At 41.9% G+C, this 14,507-nt stretch overlaps 1 protein-coding gene across 3 annotated transcripts in view; it reads right to left on the reverse strand.

The window, feature by feature from the left end:
- LOC107700962 (cat eye syndrome critical region protein 2-like) overlaps window positions 1–14,507 on the reverse strand; it is a 39,563-nt gene that overhangs the window by 3,875 nt on the left and 21,181 nt on the right. Inside the window, exons 3-18 of one of the 3 annotated variants that reach the window (XM_016502858.1) lie at window positions 10,534–10,717; window positions 10,288–10,415; window positions 10,100–10,174; window positions 9,911–9,978; window positions 7,754–7,914; window positions 5,647–5,736; window positions 5,416–5,560; window positions 4,680–4,809; window positions 4,472–4,509; window positions 4,262–4,353; window positions 4,054–4,180; window positions 3,297–3,655; window positions 3,008–3,157; window positions 2,149–2,887; window positions 251–2,042; window positions 12–100 (exon numbers count right to left, since the gene is read on the reverse strand). In XM_016502858.1, coding sequence (XP_016358344.1) covers window positions 43–100; window positions 251–2,042; window positions 2,149–2,887; window positions 3,008–3,157; window positions 3,297–3,655; window positions 4,054–4,180; window positions 4,262–4,353; window positions 4,472–4,509; window positions 4,680–4,809; window positions 5,416–5,560; window positions 5,647–5,736; window positions 7,754–7,914; window positions 9,911–9,978; window positions 10,100–10,174; window positions 10,288–10,415; window positions 10,534–10,717 — 4,336 coding nt within the window. In that variant the 3' untranslated portion in view covers window positions 12–42. Of the gene's footprint in view, window positions 1–11; window positions 101–250; window positions 2,043–2,148; window positions 2,888–3,007; window positions 3,158–3,296; window positions 3,656–4,053; window positions 4,181–4,261; window positions 4,354–4,471; window positions 4,510–4,679; window positions 4,810–5,415; window positions 5,564–5,646; window positions 5,737–7,753; window positions 7,915–9,910; window positions 9,979–10,099; window positions 10,175–10,287; window positions 10,416–10,533; window positions 10,718–14,507 lie in introns of those variants that run through there. The other 2 variants (XM_016502844.1, XM_016502852.1) reach the window with 2 other exon arrangements.

The raw sequence follows: 14,507 nt of genomic DNA on the forward strand, positions 1-14,507 counted from the left end.
AAGGTATTAATTTTCCTTGAGTTTCCAATGAAATCCCACTTTTCATACTCCTTGTTCATTACCTGGGCCACTGGGAGATGCTGTACCCAACATCTGGTGCCTATCAGACAAGAAAAAGGGTTATTAAAAGTAAGGAAAATTGATGTGAAAGCATTATACAGACAAATGTAGATGAATGTGTAAGTGGATCATTCTTCTGGATCCAATTTAATTATATCATAAGATCTGAGAGATAAATGAGATCTCTTACCCAGTGCGAAGTAAGTGTTCTGCAACCACTGATCTTTGAGGAACCATCATCCCCTGGAAGTGACCTGCAACATTTGGATGCCTGTACATAGCCATGCGAGTTTGGCCTGGAGAGAAAGGCAGGTGCTGGGGCCTCTGTAAAGCTTCCATCAAATGTGGATGAGGATGCTGTGGTGCAAAATGTCCACTGGGAAACTGCTGACCAGAATACGGCCCACTTGCCACCATATGGGGTGGAGGAGCACCACTCTGCTGCATGCTGGGATGCATGCCTCGAGGCCCATATGGGAAACTGGGGTGTGGCTGAACTGAAGTACGATGTCGGGCTGTAGCATTGTGGCTGTCCAGGTCCAAGATCTCCTTTGGGCTCTCAGACCGTTCAGAAGGCTCTTCAGTCCTTGCCTGCTTGGCAGGGCTGCCATCCTCTCTGTTTTTCAATGCACTGCTATGGGACCCATCAGGTAAAGGACTAGGTGACATTAAACTCCCAACAGATCCATCCGAGCCATGTGGAGACACGCTATTGTCATTGTGTCGGCCATTAAAACTTCCAACGGATGGTGATGGGTAAGAATTGGGCATCATTGGGTGCTGAGGGTGGTATGGAGGTCTAGGCCACTCCTCAGATGGAAATCCAGGTCTGCCATGTCGGGAGTGCTGATAGAACTGCTGCTGATGGAACTGAGGATACATGCTGGATTGGCCTTGAGGATGCTGCATGGCCATGCGATACTGGTATGGAACACCTTGCTGGTGATAAGCAGGATAGTGTGCAGGATTTTGATGAGGGTTATTTCCCTGTGATGGTGGTCCCTGGTTTGGGTAAGGCTGGTGATTTGGCTGGTGTAATGCTCTACCCATCTGTGGGCCAAAGTGTTGATGTGCTGGCTCAGTTGCACCGTATTGGGTCACAGTGTTACTCTCTGGACCCTGAGTGTGTATTGGAGGAGCCTGATTGTGAAGGGGTGCTAGCTCCTGCCTTCCTAGTTGGGTTTGTGACTCTGGACTGAAGGGCTGTGGTTTGTAAAGCCCACTGGCACAATAATTCCTCATGTCAGCATTGCTACTATCCTTGGAGGCTGTACTCCCACTTGACACTTTCCTGCTGGTAGGCTCACAAGGCCTTTGGTCTCCCTGATCAGCTGGAGAGGGTTGAGCAAGTGGATGCGATACAGGGTGGCTAGGAGGTAAAGAGCTGAGGGTAGCAGGCTGATGAACACCGGGCTGACCCCCCTGAGGTGGAATCTGTGGCATTCCATGAAGAGGTCCTGCCTGTGGCCCTCTGACTGGTCCATTGTGTGGTATTTGCTGTGAGCTGTTCTGTGGATACTGATGAGATGCATTTTGTGGCATCTGTTGAGAAAGATTCTGCAGAATATGTGAAGGAACATTCTGAGACTGTCGTTGAGAATCATTCTGAATAAATTGTGGTGGAACATGTTTATGGATTTGTTGAGAGGGATACTGGGGAATTTCATCTGGGGTTTTATGAGGCACTAGCTGAGGACCATTTAGGGGTAATGAAGAGTCATTCACAGATTTTTGCTGTGGGCGACCTGGCTGGGTTTGAGAATTTGGGTGGTCACTGTTGTGGATTTTCTCTAGATTTGACGGTTTATGTTTCTCTTCATTCTGACTGGGACCTTCTGTGCTTGGATTGGACACTGATGCCGGAGCTGTTCCTAGAGGTGGTTGCTCAGATTTTTCTGTTGGATTAGCATGAGAACGCATGTCAGCTCCAGTCAAGGCATTTTCTCCAGTTGACCGTTTATCACCAGATTTTGGACTTGAACCTGTCGGGATATACAATGGTGGTAAAATGTGCTTAAATCATGCAAGTGCAAACTCCCAATCTCATTTTCATGAGAAAACAAACATGGCAAAAAATACCACTCTTACCTTTGGGGGATATGTGAGTGTGTTGGATGTCTGTAGCACCATCTCTAGAAGGCCTGATGAGCTGGTTTTCAGGAGAAGACAAAGCAGCAGAAGCTAAAGCATTACCACCACATTGTGGAGTGGGCTGAAAGTTCTCAACAGGATGAGACGATGAGGCCGAGAGCTGCTGGAGGGCAATCATCTCTGGACTATCAAGCATGGAAGCCAAATGTGGCCTTAATACCTGAGGAGCCCCTGGTTGTCTTTGGCCAGTGGGACTTTGGGAGCTGACAGAGGGCATTCTATATTGACCATTTGTCACTGCATAACCAGTACTGTGTGGAGGACGGATCATGTTGTTATTGTATGGATGCTGGCTAATTGCACTCTGTTCTTGCATCATAGGTCCACCAGGTGTCTGCTGCCCCTGATTGTTCATGGGTGGCCACATCCTGGGCACATTCATGCTATGGTGGCCATAAAGAGGGTAGGAACTATGCATTGGGACACCTGGCCTGGGATACCGGTTCCCCACAGGCTGCATGGACTGCCCTTCTGGATGTTGCCGTGAAGGGTACATGTTACCTTCAGGTGGAGGGGCACAGAGGCCTCCAGGCTGAAGGGCCATTGGTCTTGGGCCAAGAGAAGGACCATGAGTAGGACCAGGATAAGAATGTTGCTGATGTGGACGTTGTAGTGGTTGACCATCAAGTCCAATTGGGTATCTAGGACCAAGATGTGGACCATTTATGTGGGAACCCTGATTAAAAAAAAAAAAAAGAAAGAAAGAAAACCATTATAAACAACCTTCAAGAGGTGAGGAAACATTTTCCTCACAAAGTGATCAAAACTAATGCTGCTGGTGAAGATCACTACATACCTGCATGTTGTAGTGATGTATATGCCGAGTTCCATGATCCACCTGTGGCCTGGACATGAGGGGTCTCTGTCCAGGATATGGATACTGGGGGTCAATCATCATTCGTTGAGCATACATTCCTGGTCCCAAAGGACCTGCAGGTTGTTGAAACTATAGGCAAAAAAGAGCACATCTCTTATGTAGTACTGGCAATAATAAGTGCTCCAGAAGCACTTTTATGATAAGTCAAAACTGTTGTTTCAGCTGTCAACAATAAACAAATTTTATTGTGTAGAGAGTGTAGTCTAACCTGTTGAACAGGATGTAACATGCCAGACTGTTGCTGTCCTAGGTAGATGTTATGAGGATGTGGGGGACCATTGATGTAGTGTGGGGGAGGGTGTTGTAAAGTAGATTTTGGTTTGTCTTCTTGCTGATTATTTCCCTTTCCACTATTGCACGTTTTGCGTTTTTGAACTTGCTCAGTGGCTCTGATCAAGCTCTCAGGACCAGACTGTTTGTGACTTTTGCTCTTTTTCTTATCCTTGCGGTCCCGGTCCTCACTGCTCACGTGAAACTCCTCATCCGTGTTGCCATCCTCAGCAGGGAAGTGCTTCAGTAGGGCCCGGCTAAAGCAGCGTTCCAAGGACTCAGCCATTATTGTGTATTCTGAGGAGATACAGACAGGTAAACACAAGCGCACACACACACATACAATCTCATCTCCCATTGCACAGCAAGCACACCAACCAGGTCACAGAACCACAGTTGACCTCTGACCCCGCCACCCCCAGAGGAGTGCATTCTGATGGATGGATGACTCCAGGGAGGGGAGCTGCGGGGCTGGAATGTCTCTGTGGCACTGCAGGACCTGGTGCACTGGAGGACAGCTCAATCACTCTCTATTAATCAATGTCAGAGCCTTTCCACATACTTCCACTACTTGTATGAAATGCTTTGCTCATCAATTTTTAAACACTGCTACACATTCATACATTTTGTTGAGTAGATTATTTTTAAACAGTTTCACTTCTGCTTAACTTTGCAACAAGTTTAATCATATTTACCACTCTCTTCTCCATTGTATTCCAGGCAGTTCTCAAACATAAGCTTTACATCAGCCACAAACTCATCCTTAGCAATGTACTCCCCATCATTCAGCTTTTTCTCAATGGTGGACAGGTCCATTGGAGTCTGATGAAACATTTTAAATATCTTATTGAATTATTCTTAACAAGGTCAAACAAATGTCTTTATAACAGCTTGTATGCCCACCTGTATGATTTCATGATAGTTGGGGGCATAAGACTCATCAACAGGCTCCATGAAAGGCCAGGCATCTTTGTGAACTTTGAGGGCCTCCAACACTGAAGAGAAAATAATGTTACATTATTTCAGTGGAACTTCTATATTTACTGTAGGTATTGAATGAGGAAACAAACACTGTGGTTTGATCACAACACAAAAACTGTTGTCCAAACGTACCTTTGTAGAGAGCAGTGTAATCATCATCTATATCATAACTACAATACAAAAAGAGAAGTGAGTAATGAATAGCAACCAACCACACCAAACTACACATAAAAACGTACACATTAATTAACAAGCAAAATTAACATCCAATGTGTGTTAGGAGACTATTAGCAAAATGTAAAGCTAATACGGAGTTTGAGAGTTAAAACAAAGTCCTTACAGCTCTTTGGTGCGACGTGCTCGGCGACTAGGTGAGTAAGTCTCCAGATTCAGCAGTTCAGGGGGAAGTTCTTTTCCTTGAGAGAGCAACCAGGCCTTCTCCTCTCGCTGCTTCCTTCTACGTGCACGCTCTGAACAACATACAAAAACATCAGTGAATGACAGAATAATAAAGCACTTTACACTTTTTATTACCATTAATAGTGCATTTGTTACCTGCCCACTTCTGCCTAGGCCAAGGTGATGAAAAGTTTGCAAACGAAATCAAGTAGTAACAAGAGCAATTCATCAGGCAGCTTTAGAAGGCACATTTGATCAAAGGGCACAGGCAAGATAAAGGAGAGATATGCTTTATGTGCTGACATTAAAAGCCCTGACTGATACACCCTGCTGGGAGGATTAAAAGAGCTCGAGGAAGAAACCACTGGAGAGAACCGCAGGCTCGATCTTCATCCATAATACATTAATGTGGATAGGCCCATCAGCAGCAGCACAATCAAGAGTTAATTAACCCACTGACAGGGGATATCAGAGCTGTATGATTCTCACGAGGAGTGAGGCTGGTCATTTCCCCTAGCTCAGCTCTTTATATGGTTAAAGCAGCCTTGGGTTAAAAACATGCTGACTTCAAAACCGCCATGTTGAGACAAGACCACAGAATGTGCTCTAGGATCAGTGTGTCTTTGATCATGCTTCTGGGGAAACTTTGGTCGCTGGTTACCTGAACTGTGACTCACCCTCAACAGCTTTGACTCGCTCCTGTTCCTCTCTCTCCCGTTCTTCCTGAAGCAGTCTTTCTTCTTCTTTCCGTTGTTCAGCGAGCAGGATTTGCCTTTCCAGGTCCTCCTCCCTCTGCTTGTCCACCTCAGTTGTGGCTCGTGTCTGCTTCACATAAATTCATCAATTAAACCATAGCTTACATCACATACATAAACAAGAAAGTGCTGACATGTTTAAAAAAAGCCCACCCCATTCTCTTTACTGCCATTTTGTTCAGTGTGGTGATGACTGTTGTGTTCCTTGAGCGGATTCAGTACCTTCTGCTTGATCTCTTTCTCCTGGGGAAGAATAATCTTGTCAGTTACACACATATGTGGGTGACAGGTAGGTCACTTGGGGGGATATCAACCCCTCCTGAATATGCCCTTTGTTTTAACCAAGAGGCTAAAGGAAGGGTAAAGAGTGTCATCACAGAACCAAACAGCCCACGGCGACAAAGGCCCATCTTCCCCCATCTCAGTATATTCAGGATCTTCAGCTTTGTGCATTACCCTACAACACTTAATCCCATGCTAGAAGATGGAGTGTCTGTGGTATCACCACTTAAGAGGTCAAAAAACCTGCAGCACTGCAGGCCGTCAATCACCATGTTCCAGCTCGCTTCAAGGTGAGAGCTTGCCACATGACGACGGCTAGATGGATTGGCTCTGACAGGGTTGTGAGACTGTGCTTGTGTGCATGTGTGAGAGAGAGTGGGTGGATGGGTTTGATTTGAAGAGGCAGTTGTCCATGTTAAAACCCATTGCATCAAGGTTGCGAAAGAAAATATCTGGTCCTTAATATGTACATGTGTGGAAAATGTGAAGTTGCATAATGCTGGAAGCACTGAAGCAAGATGTACATTTTACAGTGAGGGTATGTAATGGTAATTGCTGGAAGCATGGTAGCTATGGCAACCAGACACTCTAATAGGTCTTGATTAGCCACGGAAATGACATGTCAACACCACTGCAAAATGTGCATACCAACATGTATCCGATGTAGACAGTTTCTTACTGGTAAGATAAGAGAAAGTTCAGGTAATCTAGTTAATCTATTATCTATGTGCATATGAAAATTGAAATAGCTTGAAATAAACTTGAGTATCATATTGCTCTAAACTTGAGTATTATTAATCTGCTGCACTATGTAGATACTCGATGCCTCTGAAATATTCTGGAGCAGTTGCAATTGTCCATAAAGACAATGGACCCTGCATGGCAACTTAATCTCGAGCCAGTGTACACTATAGTGGTTAATTACTATGATTTTAAAAACATTTCATTTTGAATTGAAATAATCATTTAAAAAAAATTGTAGGGTTGAAAATGATAAAAGACTTCTGTTTTCCTGTCCCAAACCTATCTTCGGTAGCAAAAGGGCCATTTGGAATTCCTGAAGTCACAAAAGTGCTGATTGTGATCATTGTGTATACATCGGGGGTCTGCTAATTGTCACACCTTTTGCATGGTGGGGAAATCTGTAATTTGCTGATTGGTCAGGTTGAATGTCTCATATTTGGTTTTTAGTCACATGGTCAAGATTGTAACTGTTGCTCTGTCTCTTTTCTTTGTTGTCTCTTTTCTTGGCTGGCGATCTCTCTTTCTTTACTGGGGCCCTTTTCTTGGGGCTCTGCTCTCTCTCCCTCCATCTTTATCTCTCTCTCTCTCTCTCTCTCAGGTAACATTTTACATACATGCTGGGTACAATTAACGGTTTATGTTTTACCATCCTTCATCTATTTTGTAGCTAATTCAAGTGTAACCATAATAAAATACTGTCATTAAACCATTTTAATTATAAATGATGTGCTAACTAGTCTCAATTCAACATTAACATTAAAGTGCTACCTATTGCAATACAATATAGTCACAAAATAGCAACACTCTACCACATAATTGGCTATTCTAACTGCACTTATTTCCGTCGTTGGTATAAGTAGCAGTGGGTGGTAATAGACAAGAAATGTACAGTTTTATACCATTGTACTGTTATCTTTTCTTTAGTCCTTCGGCAATCCTACAGCCTGAACCACTGTAGGGAAACCACCCTTACAAAATATTAATAAAAAAAGTAGTTAAAAATAATTATTCATACAAATATTTTTTTAAATTACATGAGTTTAATCAAATTCTTCTCAAGGGACTTCTCAAAGAAACATTTAAACATCCTACTGACATAGCTTAACAGCATATGCCACCATAGAGATGGCAATCTCTATTAAGGATATTAAGGAACCTATATCCCCGTTTGACTCATAACGTGACTCATGATTACAATGCATGAGGTTCAATCAGACAGAGTGAAAAGTCTCACCTTGTGTTCAATCATGTTACTGATCTCAGGCAGGAAGTTTTGAGTGATAATACGGTACAGGTGCCGGTCCTGAGGAGAGATTTTGTCCTTAATACTTTCGGCCAGATTGACCCACTGCTCCTCTGTGTCACACACCAGAGACCAGGCCCCACGCTCACGCTCTGACAACACATTACACAAATATCACCTCATTAACATCCATAATAAAAAAGTGTCCCACATGGCTCCGGGGGGTGAATAAAGGCCTCCTGTAGCGAATCAATGCGTTTTTGTAAGAAAAATATCTATATTTAAAACTTTATAAACCGTAATCTCTAGCTTCCGCTAATTGTTGTATGTGCGTTCATTCCGGGCGGATGACGTAGGACGTATGCGTAGAGCATGCGCCGGTGAGAAGTGACGAACGCGGAAGCAGAGAGGAGAGAACAAAACAAAACACCGGTCACGAATTAGAAGTACAAAACGAGGATTTGTAAAGAAAAATGCCGGAGGATTTCGATATAAGCCAAGAGGAGACTGGTTTTCCTTTGCTAAAGTAAGGAAACTTTGCTTCTTTTGCTCCTGTAAACAAACCGGCGCATGCGCTATGCATACGTCCTACGTCATCCGCCCGGAATGGCTTCCGCGTACAACAGTTAGCACAAACTACAGAAAAGTGGGTAAAACGTTTTAAATATGTATATGTTTCTTACAAGAACGCGTCGATTCGCTACAGGAGGTCTTTATTCACCCCCCCCCCGGAGCCGTGTGAAGCACTTTTTTTATTATAGATGGATGCACTTTATTGGACTTCTTTTGAACTGTTGAATAGAAACACCCAACCACTGCCATTATTAAAGCTTGGAAGAGCCAGGACAATTTTTAATTGTATTTACAAAAGGCAATCAGTTATGTCTTAAGTGAAAGGTGACCTATTATGCCCCTTTTTACAAGATGTAAAATAAGTCTCTGATGTCCCCAGAGTGTGTATGTGAAGTCTTAGCTCAAAATACCCTACAAATAATTTTTTATAGCTTGTTGAAATTGCCATTTTTAGGGTATGAGCCAAAACGCACAGTTTTTTGTGTTTGTCCCTTTAAATGAAAACGAGCTGGTGCTCCCGCCTCCCCTTTCAGAAGAGGGTGGAGTTTCTAGAGCTCGCGCACCGGCATCATGCCAGCAATAAAAAAAAACACTCTCTCACGCACTGAAAATGTCAGAAACTGCTAGTAGCAGTGTTCAGCCATATATGTTCGAACCGGTGTCGTGCCGAATTCTGCACCCTGCCAGATTATTTATGAATTACACAGACGGGGAGCACGGCGCTATAAAAATAACAACATAGCTGGTCTCATGGTGCCATCGGAAATCGGATGCATGTCAGTATATTAGACCCGTGCATTCGGTCTTAAAGAGACAGCAGCCTAATAAACCTACTGCTGTCTGTATCATTAATGTTAATCAAACAACAAAAGACAGAGAAAATCACTCACTGCTCTTGAATGAATCACTTTATAACTTTAATAAGAAGCAATGTATATTTGATTCATACAGTGATGCAGAGTTTTAAAGTTTAACTCAGGCTTTAATGTCCATTTTGGTTGTTTAATGCAATACTGTGTTTTAAATTGTTCAAACAGGTAAGTCATAGGCTTGTTCCACTCTTGATATTCTCAATAGTACATCTCAAAATTGGGAAGATCGCGATTCAGATCGTGGATTGTGATTTTGTGTGACAAGATCGTGATATGACATTTTGGGAAGGTCGCCCACCCCTACTCCAAATTAAATAAGAATTTTATAATGAAACCAAAACATCCTGATAATAATTTGTCAAATGTTACTAAATCTGTTTAGCTTCCAACCAGTAGCTTGAGCTTTCATCTCTTAGAAATCTCTGTGTAGGCAAGCTACAACTTCTGGCATGATTACTAGCATTTAATTTCAATTTGTGTCATGAACATTCCACATTTCATGCTTTTGCTGAAAGAGCATTTCATGCACATTGCAGCAGACATGCATTACAGCTGCCCTGGGTGCTTTAAGCCACTTGCGATGCAGAATAATAACGAAGAAAAAATTGTTAACTCTACATCTTTAGGCCTACAACAAACAGCAGCAATACTAATAAAATACTAACGATAATAAAAGCAGCAATACTTGTTTACAGTGACTCACCTATTGCAGGCTTGGGCTCCTCAATACTTTCATCCTCTTCCTTCACAGAGTCTTCCCCCTCCTCCTCCCTAAAACAAACAAGAATAGACGCTTATCTTTCTAAATAATTAAACTTCAAAGCCTAGTAAGTAGTAAATCTTTGTACTAAAGCATTTTATACAATGCATTTAAAGGATGTTTAGGTCTTACATGGCCAGTCTATCTTCAGACTTCTTTGGTGGCCTCCCTCTTCTTTTCTTTTCAGTCACTTTGTCATAACTCTCACTGTGAAAATGGTTTCTCGGTGAAGGTTTCTTTTACAACTTTAAACATACATATACTAACAAATATAAATGCCATTGTTTCTTGTAGGCTCTTGTGAAAGCACCTCTCCATACCTGTATTGGGGAGACATTGCTTCAACTGGCTCCTCTTTGAATAGCCGCGTACCATAAAAGTACCAATAGAGGGCCCCGTTCCCATCCTGGCCCAGAGGCTCAACACGTAAACTGTCTGCATCCAGGCCCTGTAAAACCCAGGATTTCTTTTAGACAAAATGCATTTTGATCACTTCTGTTATGGTGAGTATTAAACAAACAAATGCAAAACCTGTATCTGTTTTTGTGCTATGACAAGGTTGCTACCTTGAGCCGGTCAAAGACATCAGCAGCATCAAGACGATAGTCACAGAGTCTGTGCAAGAGTTCCACCTGTGTGCGGGGTGGCAGCTCTTCAAACTGGTGCTCCTTCAGTGGATTGGCCTTCCCTTCTTCCAGTTCCCAGCGGTAATTGATAATGTCTTCCAGGTAACTGCTAAAGGACTGAATCCTAAAAATGAAAAAAAAAAAGAATAATAATACATAAAAAGGATTACAATACATCTTTATATATAGAATTGACTAGTCATGTCATAAACTAAACATTAATTTACAAAGTTTCCATCTAAATTGTGAATTTCATTTATGCAAAAAAAAAATCTAAACATCACAACAAATCTGCAAAAAGAAATGTCAAAAAGAAAAAAAATCATCATTTCTGGGGGAAAAGAGATGGAAGTAGAGGTCACTGTGGCTCTTCTAGTCATTTCTAAGAGTTTACAGTGTGCAGACAAAATGCCCTGACAAAGTTTAAGTTTGCTAATAGGCAACAAGACATTTGCTGGCCTGATGTCTGGGAGCGACAGCATGTCAACATACACTGAAAATTATAAACGCAACACTTTTGTTTTTGCCCCCATTTTTCATGAGCTGAACTCAAAGATCTAAGACTTTTTCTATGTACACAAAAGGCCTATTTCTCTCAAATATTGTTCACAAATCTGTCTAAATTTGTGTTAGTGAGCACTTCTCCTTTGCCAAGATAATCCATCCACCTCACAGGTGTGGCATATCAAGATGCTGATTAGACAGCATGATTATTGCACAGGTGACAAAAGTGTTGCGTTTATAATTTTGTTCAGTGTATTTCTGGAAAGCAATCATAGACAGTCATCTCAGTGAATTATTCTGTGAAATGACTTGGGGCAGTCACATGACTTTTTGGATGCCCATCTAGGAATTTCCATTGCAATTTATGTACGTCTTCTACACGAATCAAGTTTTTGGACAATTTTATTCACATCTTTGTTGTTTCCATGCAGCATTTTATATTTGATATTCCAAAATTTGCCCAATATGTATGAAAGGCCAACTTATAATCAACTAACATTTAAAAAAATGTTTTGAAAGCAACACAAGCTATCTACTTAGCATCGGCCTTCCACCTTGATTTTAAAGGGTTAGTTCACCCAAAAATGAAAATTATGTCATTAATTACTCACCCTCATGTAATTTCAAACCCATAAGACCTTCGTTCATCTTCGGAATATAATATCTTAATCACAAATTAAGATATTTTTGATGGAACCCTGCATAGACAGCAACGCAACTGAAATTATCCCAAGTCCAGAAACGTAGCAAGGAGATCTGTAAAATAATCCATGTGACATCAGTGGTTCATCCGCAATTATACGAAGCTACGAGAATACTTTTTGTGCGCAAAAGAAAAAAAATAACGACTTTATTCAACAATTCGTCTCCTCTGCATCACCCTGGTGCCATTTTGGAGAATATCCACTGGACGTAAACAGCGTATACCGTTCTGTGTCAGCTGCGTCACATGGATACGCTGTTTCCATTCAGATCAAATCACAACAACGTAGGAAACAGATCCGGCATGACGCACCTTCCTACGTTTCTGGACTTGGGAACATTTCAGTTGCGATGCTGTCTATGGAGTGTCAGACAGCTCTCAGATTCCATCAAAAATATCTTAATTTGTGTTCCGAAGATGAACGAATGTCTTACGGGTTTGAAACAACATGAGGGTGAATAATTAATGACAGAATTTTCATTTTAAGTTATGATAATTCACTAATAAATGATTCTTATGATTTAAGTTATATTACTATGTGTTTTTGTGATGACATGGGCTAAAAAAATTTAATTAATTAAAAAAAGGTTAGTTCCGGGTGGGGTCAAGTCGATCAACCCAAAACCCAGTTCCTGGTACTAATGCGTAGGGCAAGGGTGAGCCTTAGGACAACAAGAGAGAAGGTAGAAAGCAAAAAAGGAGAGAAAGAATAGGCTTATCTTGAGAAAGTAGAATGATCTCGCTCACAGCTGCAGGCCCCCTGCCATTCCATCTTTCTCTGCCTCTCTCTCATCCGTAACACTCCCTCCCCCATTCTGCTGGGGCGTTTAGCACATGTAGAATGAAAAGGGCACTTCTGTGAAAGGCCAGTGCCCCGCGGCCTCCCCCTGGATGCCAGTTGCTGTCGAATCCAATAAAACCCTGCGTCCTGTTAACGGCCTGCCTGAGTATGCGAAAGGGATCATTCTTGCCTACCCAGTCATCGACCGGACTCCTTTTTGCAGCTGATGAGGCACCACTATGGAAGGGAGCTCCCTTTAGGGGCCAGTCATTCATCACAGCACTGACTCTAATAACTCACATTTTTTACTAGGATGGGGCCCATGGCCCCTTGACCTACTACTGCTGCAGGTAACCTAGCTGCATGACTACAGCGCTACTACAGGCAACTGGTCACATGCAGATGGAGATGGATTCTGAGTCAACACACAGGATGTGGGTACACATAACATGCGCAAGATCTTTCAAGAACACAGAGGAGGGTTGCTAAATCACCCAAAACTGTATAGTACTCTCAATAAAGGAGTATTTCAGGTACAGAACAAGTTAAGCTCAATATATGCAATATATCAAGTATTATGCAACAAATAAAAATATTTGTTGCATAATACTAATTACTTACAAAAAAACAAAAAATGTCTAATCCCTTGATTTCTTTAGAGATTAAAGAGCAGGTCATATGGTATTTTAAAGTGTCCTAATATTGTGTTGAGTCCCCTACAACAGGTTTAAATGCATCTAAGGTCAGAAAACATTGTAATTTTCTCAGAATATACATTTAATATTAGAGTCATTTGCCAATGATTTCGAAACGATTCGTTCCAAGCAACGGTGCAGCAAAATAAACAGCAATTTAACAATGACTATAAAGTCTGTGCGCTACACTACATAATTTATTATTACATGAAGTAATTATTAGAACAACATTAGTCTACATTTATCAACACATTCTTAGGAAATAGTGGGTTCAGAGTGAATTATCAGAACTATTTCAGTAAGACTAATATCGTGCTTTACCTGGAAACCTAAAGCTGCACTAGGTATACATCACATATTAGCACAAAAACTTGATATTTTGAGCACTCATTTGAAAATACACACATAACGTATCAATCATTCGGTTGTGGTTCGGAGACGCTTGTTAGTCCAAATATTGAAGATTAGTCCTCAGTAAAATGACGAGCACACAACAAAAGGTTTGAAATTTATTTCTGTGGTATCCTTGAACACAGCGTCTTCTCAACATGATGTAAACACACTAACTAGCAGAAGTGTTTGTGGGCAGGGCAGACTCGCGGGCAGGCGGGGATTATGCAAATTAGGGCTGTGCAATTAATCGAAATTGCGATTTGAGACGTTGCGATTTCCTAATCGCAAAGCCTGCGATGTGGACGCGATATTACTCTGTTCCAGAGCATATGCATGACTACCAGCCTTGAGTTGCAGTCTTACTTGCCCTGGTCAAGAGTAAGCGCACCTTCGTTCTCCCCAATCAGCACTGCTCTAGCCAACTGTGTAAACACCCACCATTAAAAAAAATAAATAAATAAAAACAGTAAGCGGGACGGGAGAGAGACAGAGTGGGATTATGGCGTCTACTGGGTCAGATCGATAGTTAGGCAAAAAAAAAACGTATGCAACTTAAGCTTCGAAATGACAGACAACGAACAAAAAAGGTAATTTGCAAGAGCTGCGTCACAGCGCATATCAAAAGCTCCCTTATCGGTTCTGTTTTCAGTACTGGAGAATAAAAGATACATTCTTAGATGTTTTTGTTAGTACGTGAACGTTATCTTACACATTTGATCTCCCCAACAGATTAATTTGAAATAAGTTTATAATGTTGGCTATTCCCAATTCAGAAGAGCGCACACACAGCCTGTGTCTGTGAATGCTTCTCATACTCGCTCCTCTCTGCCCCATGCGG

This window comes from Sinocyclocheilus anshuiensis, unplaced genomic scaffold, assembly GCF_001515605.1.
Source record: "Sinocyclocheilus anshuiensis isolate Anshui unplaced genomic scaffold, SAMN03320099.WGS_v1.1 scaffold1423, whole genome shotgun sequence".
NCBI classification, from domain to species: Eukaryota; Metazoa; Chordata; class Actinopteri; order Cypriniformes; family Cyprinidae; genus Sinocyclocheilus; species Sinocyclocheilus anshuiensis.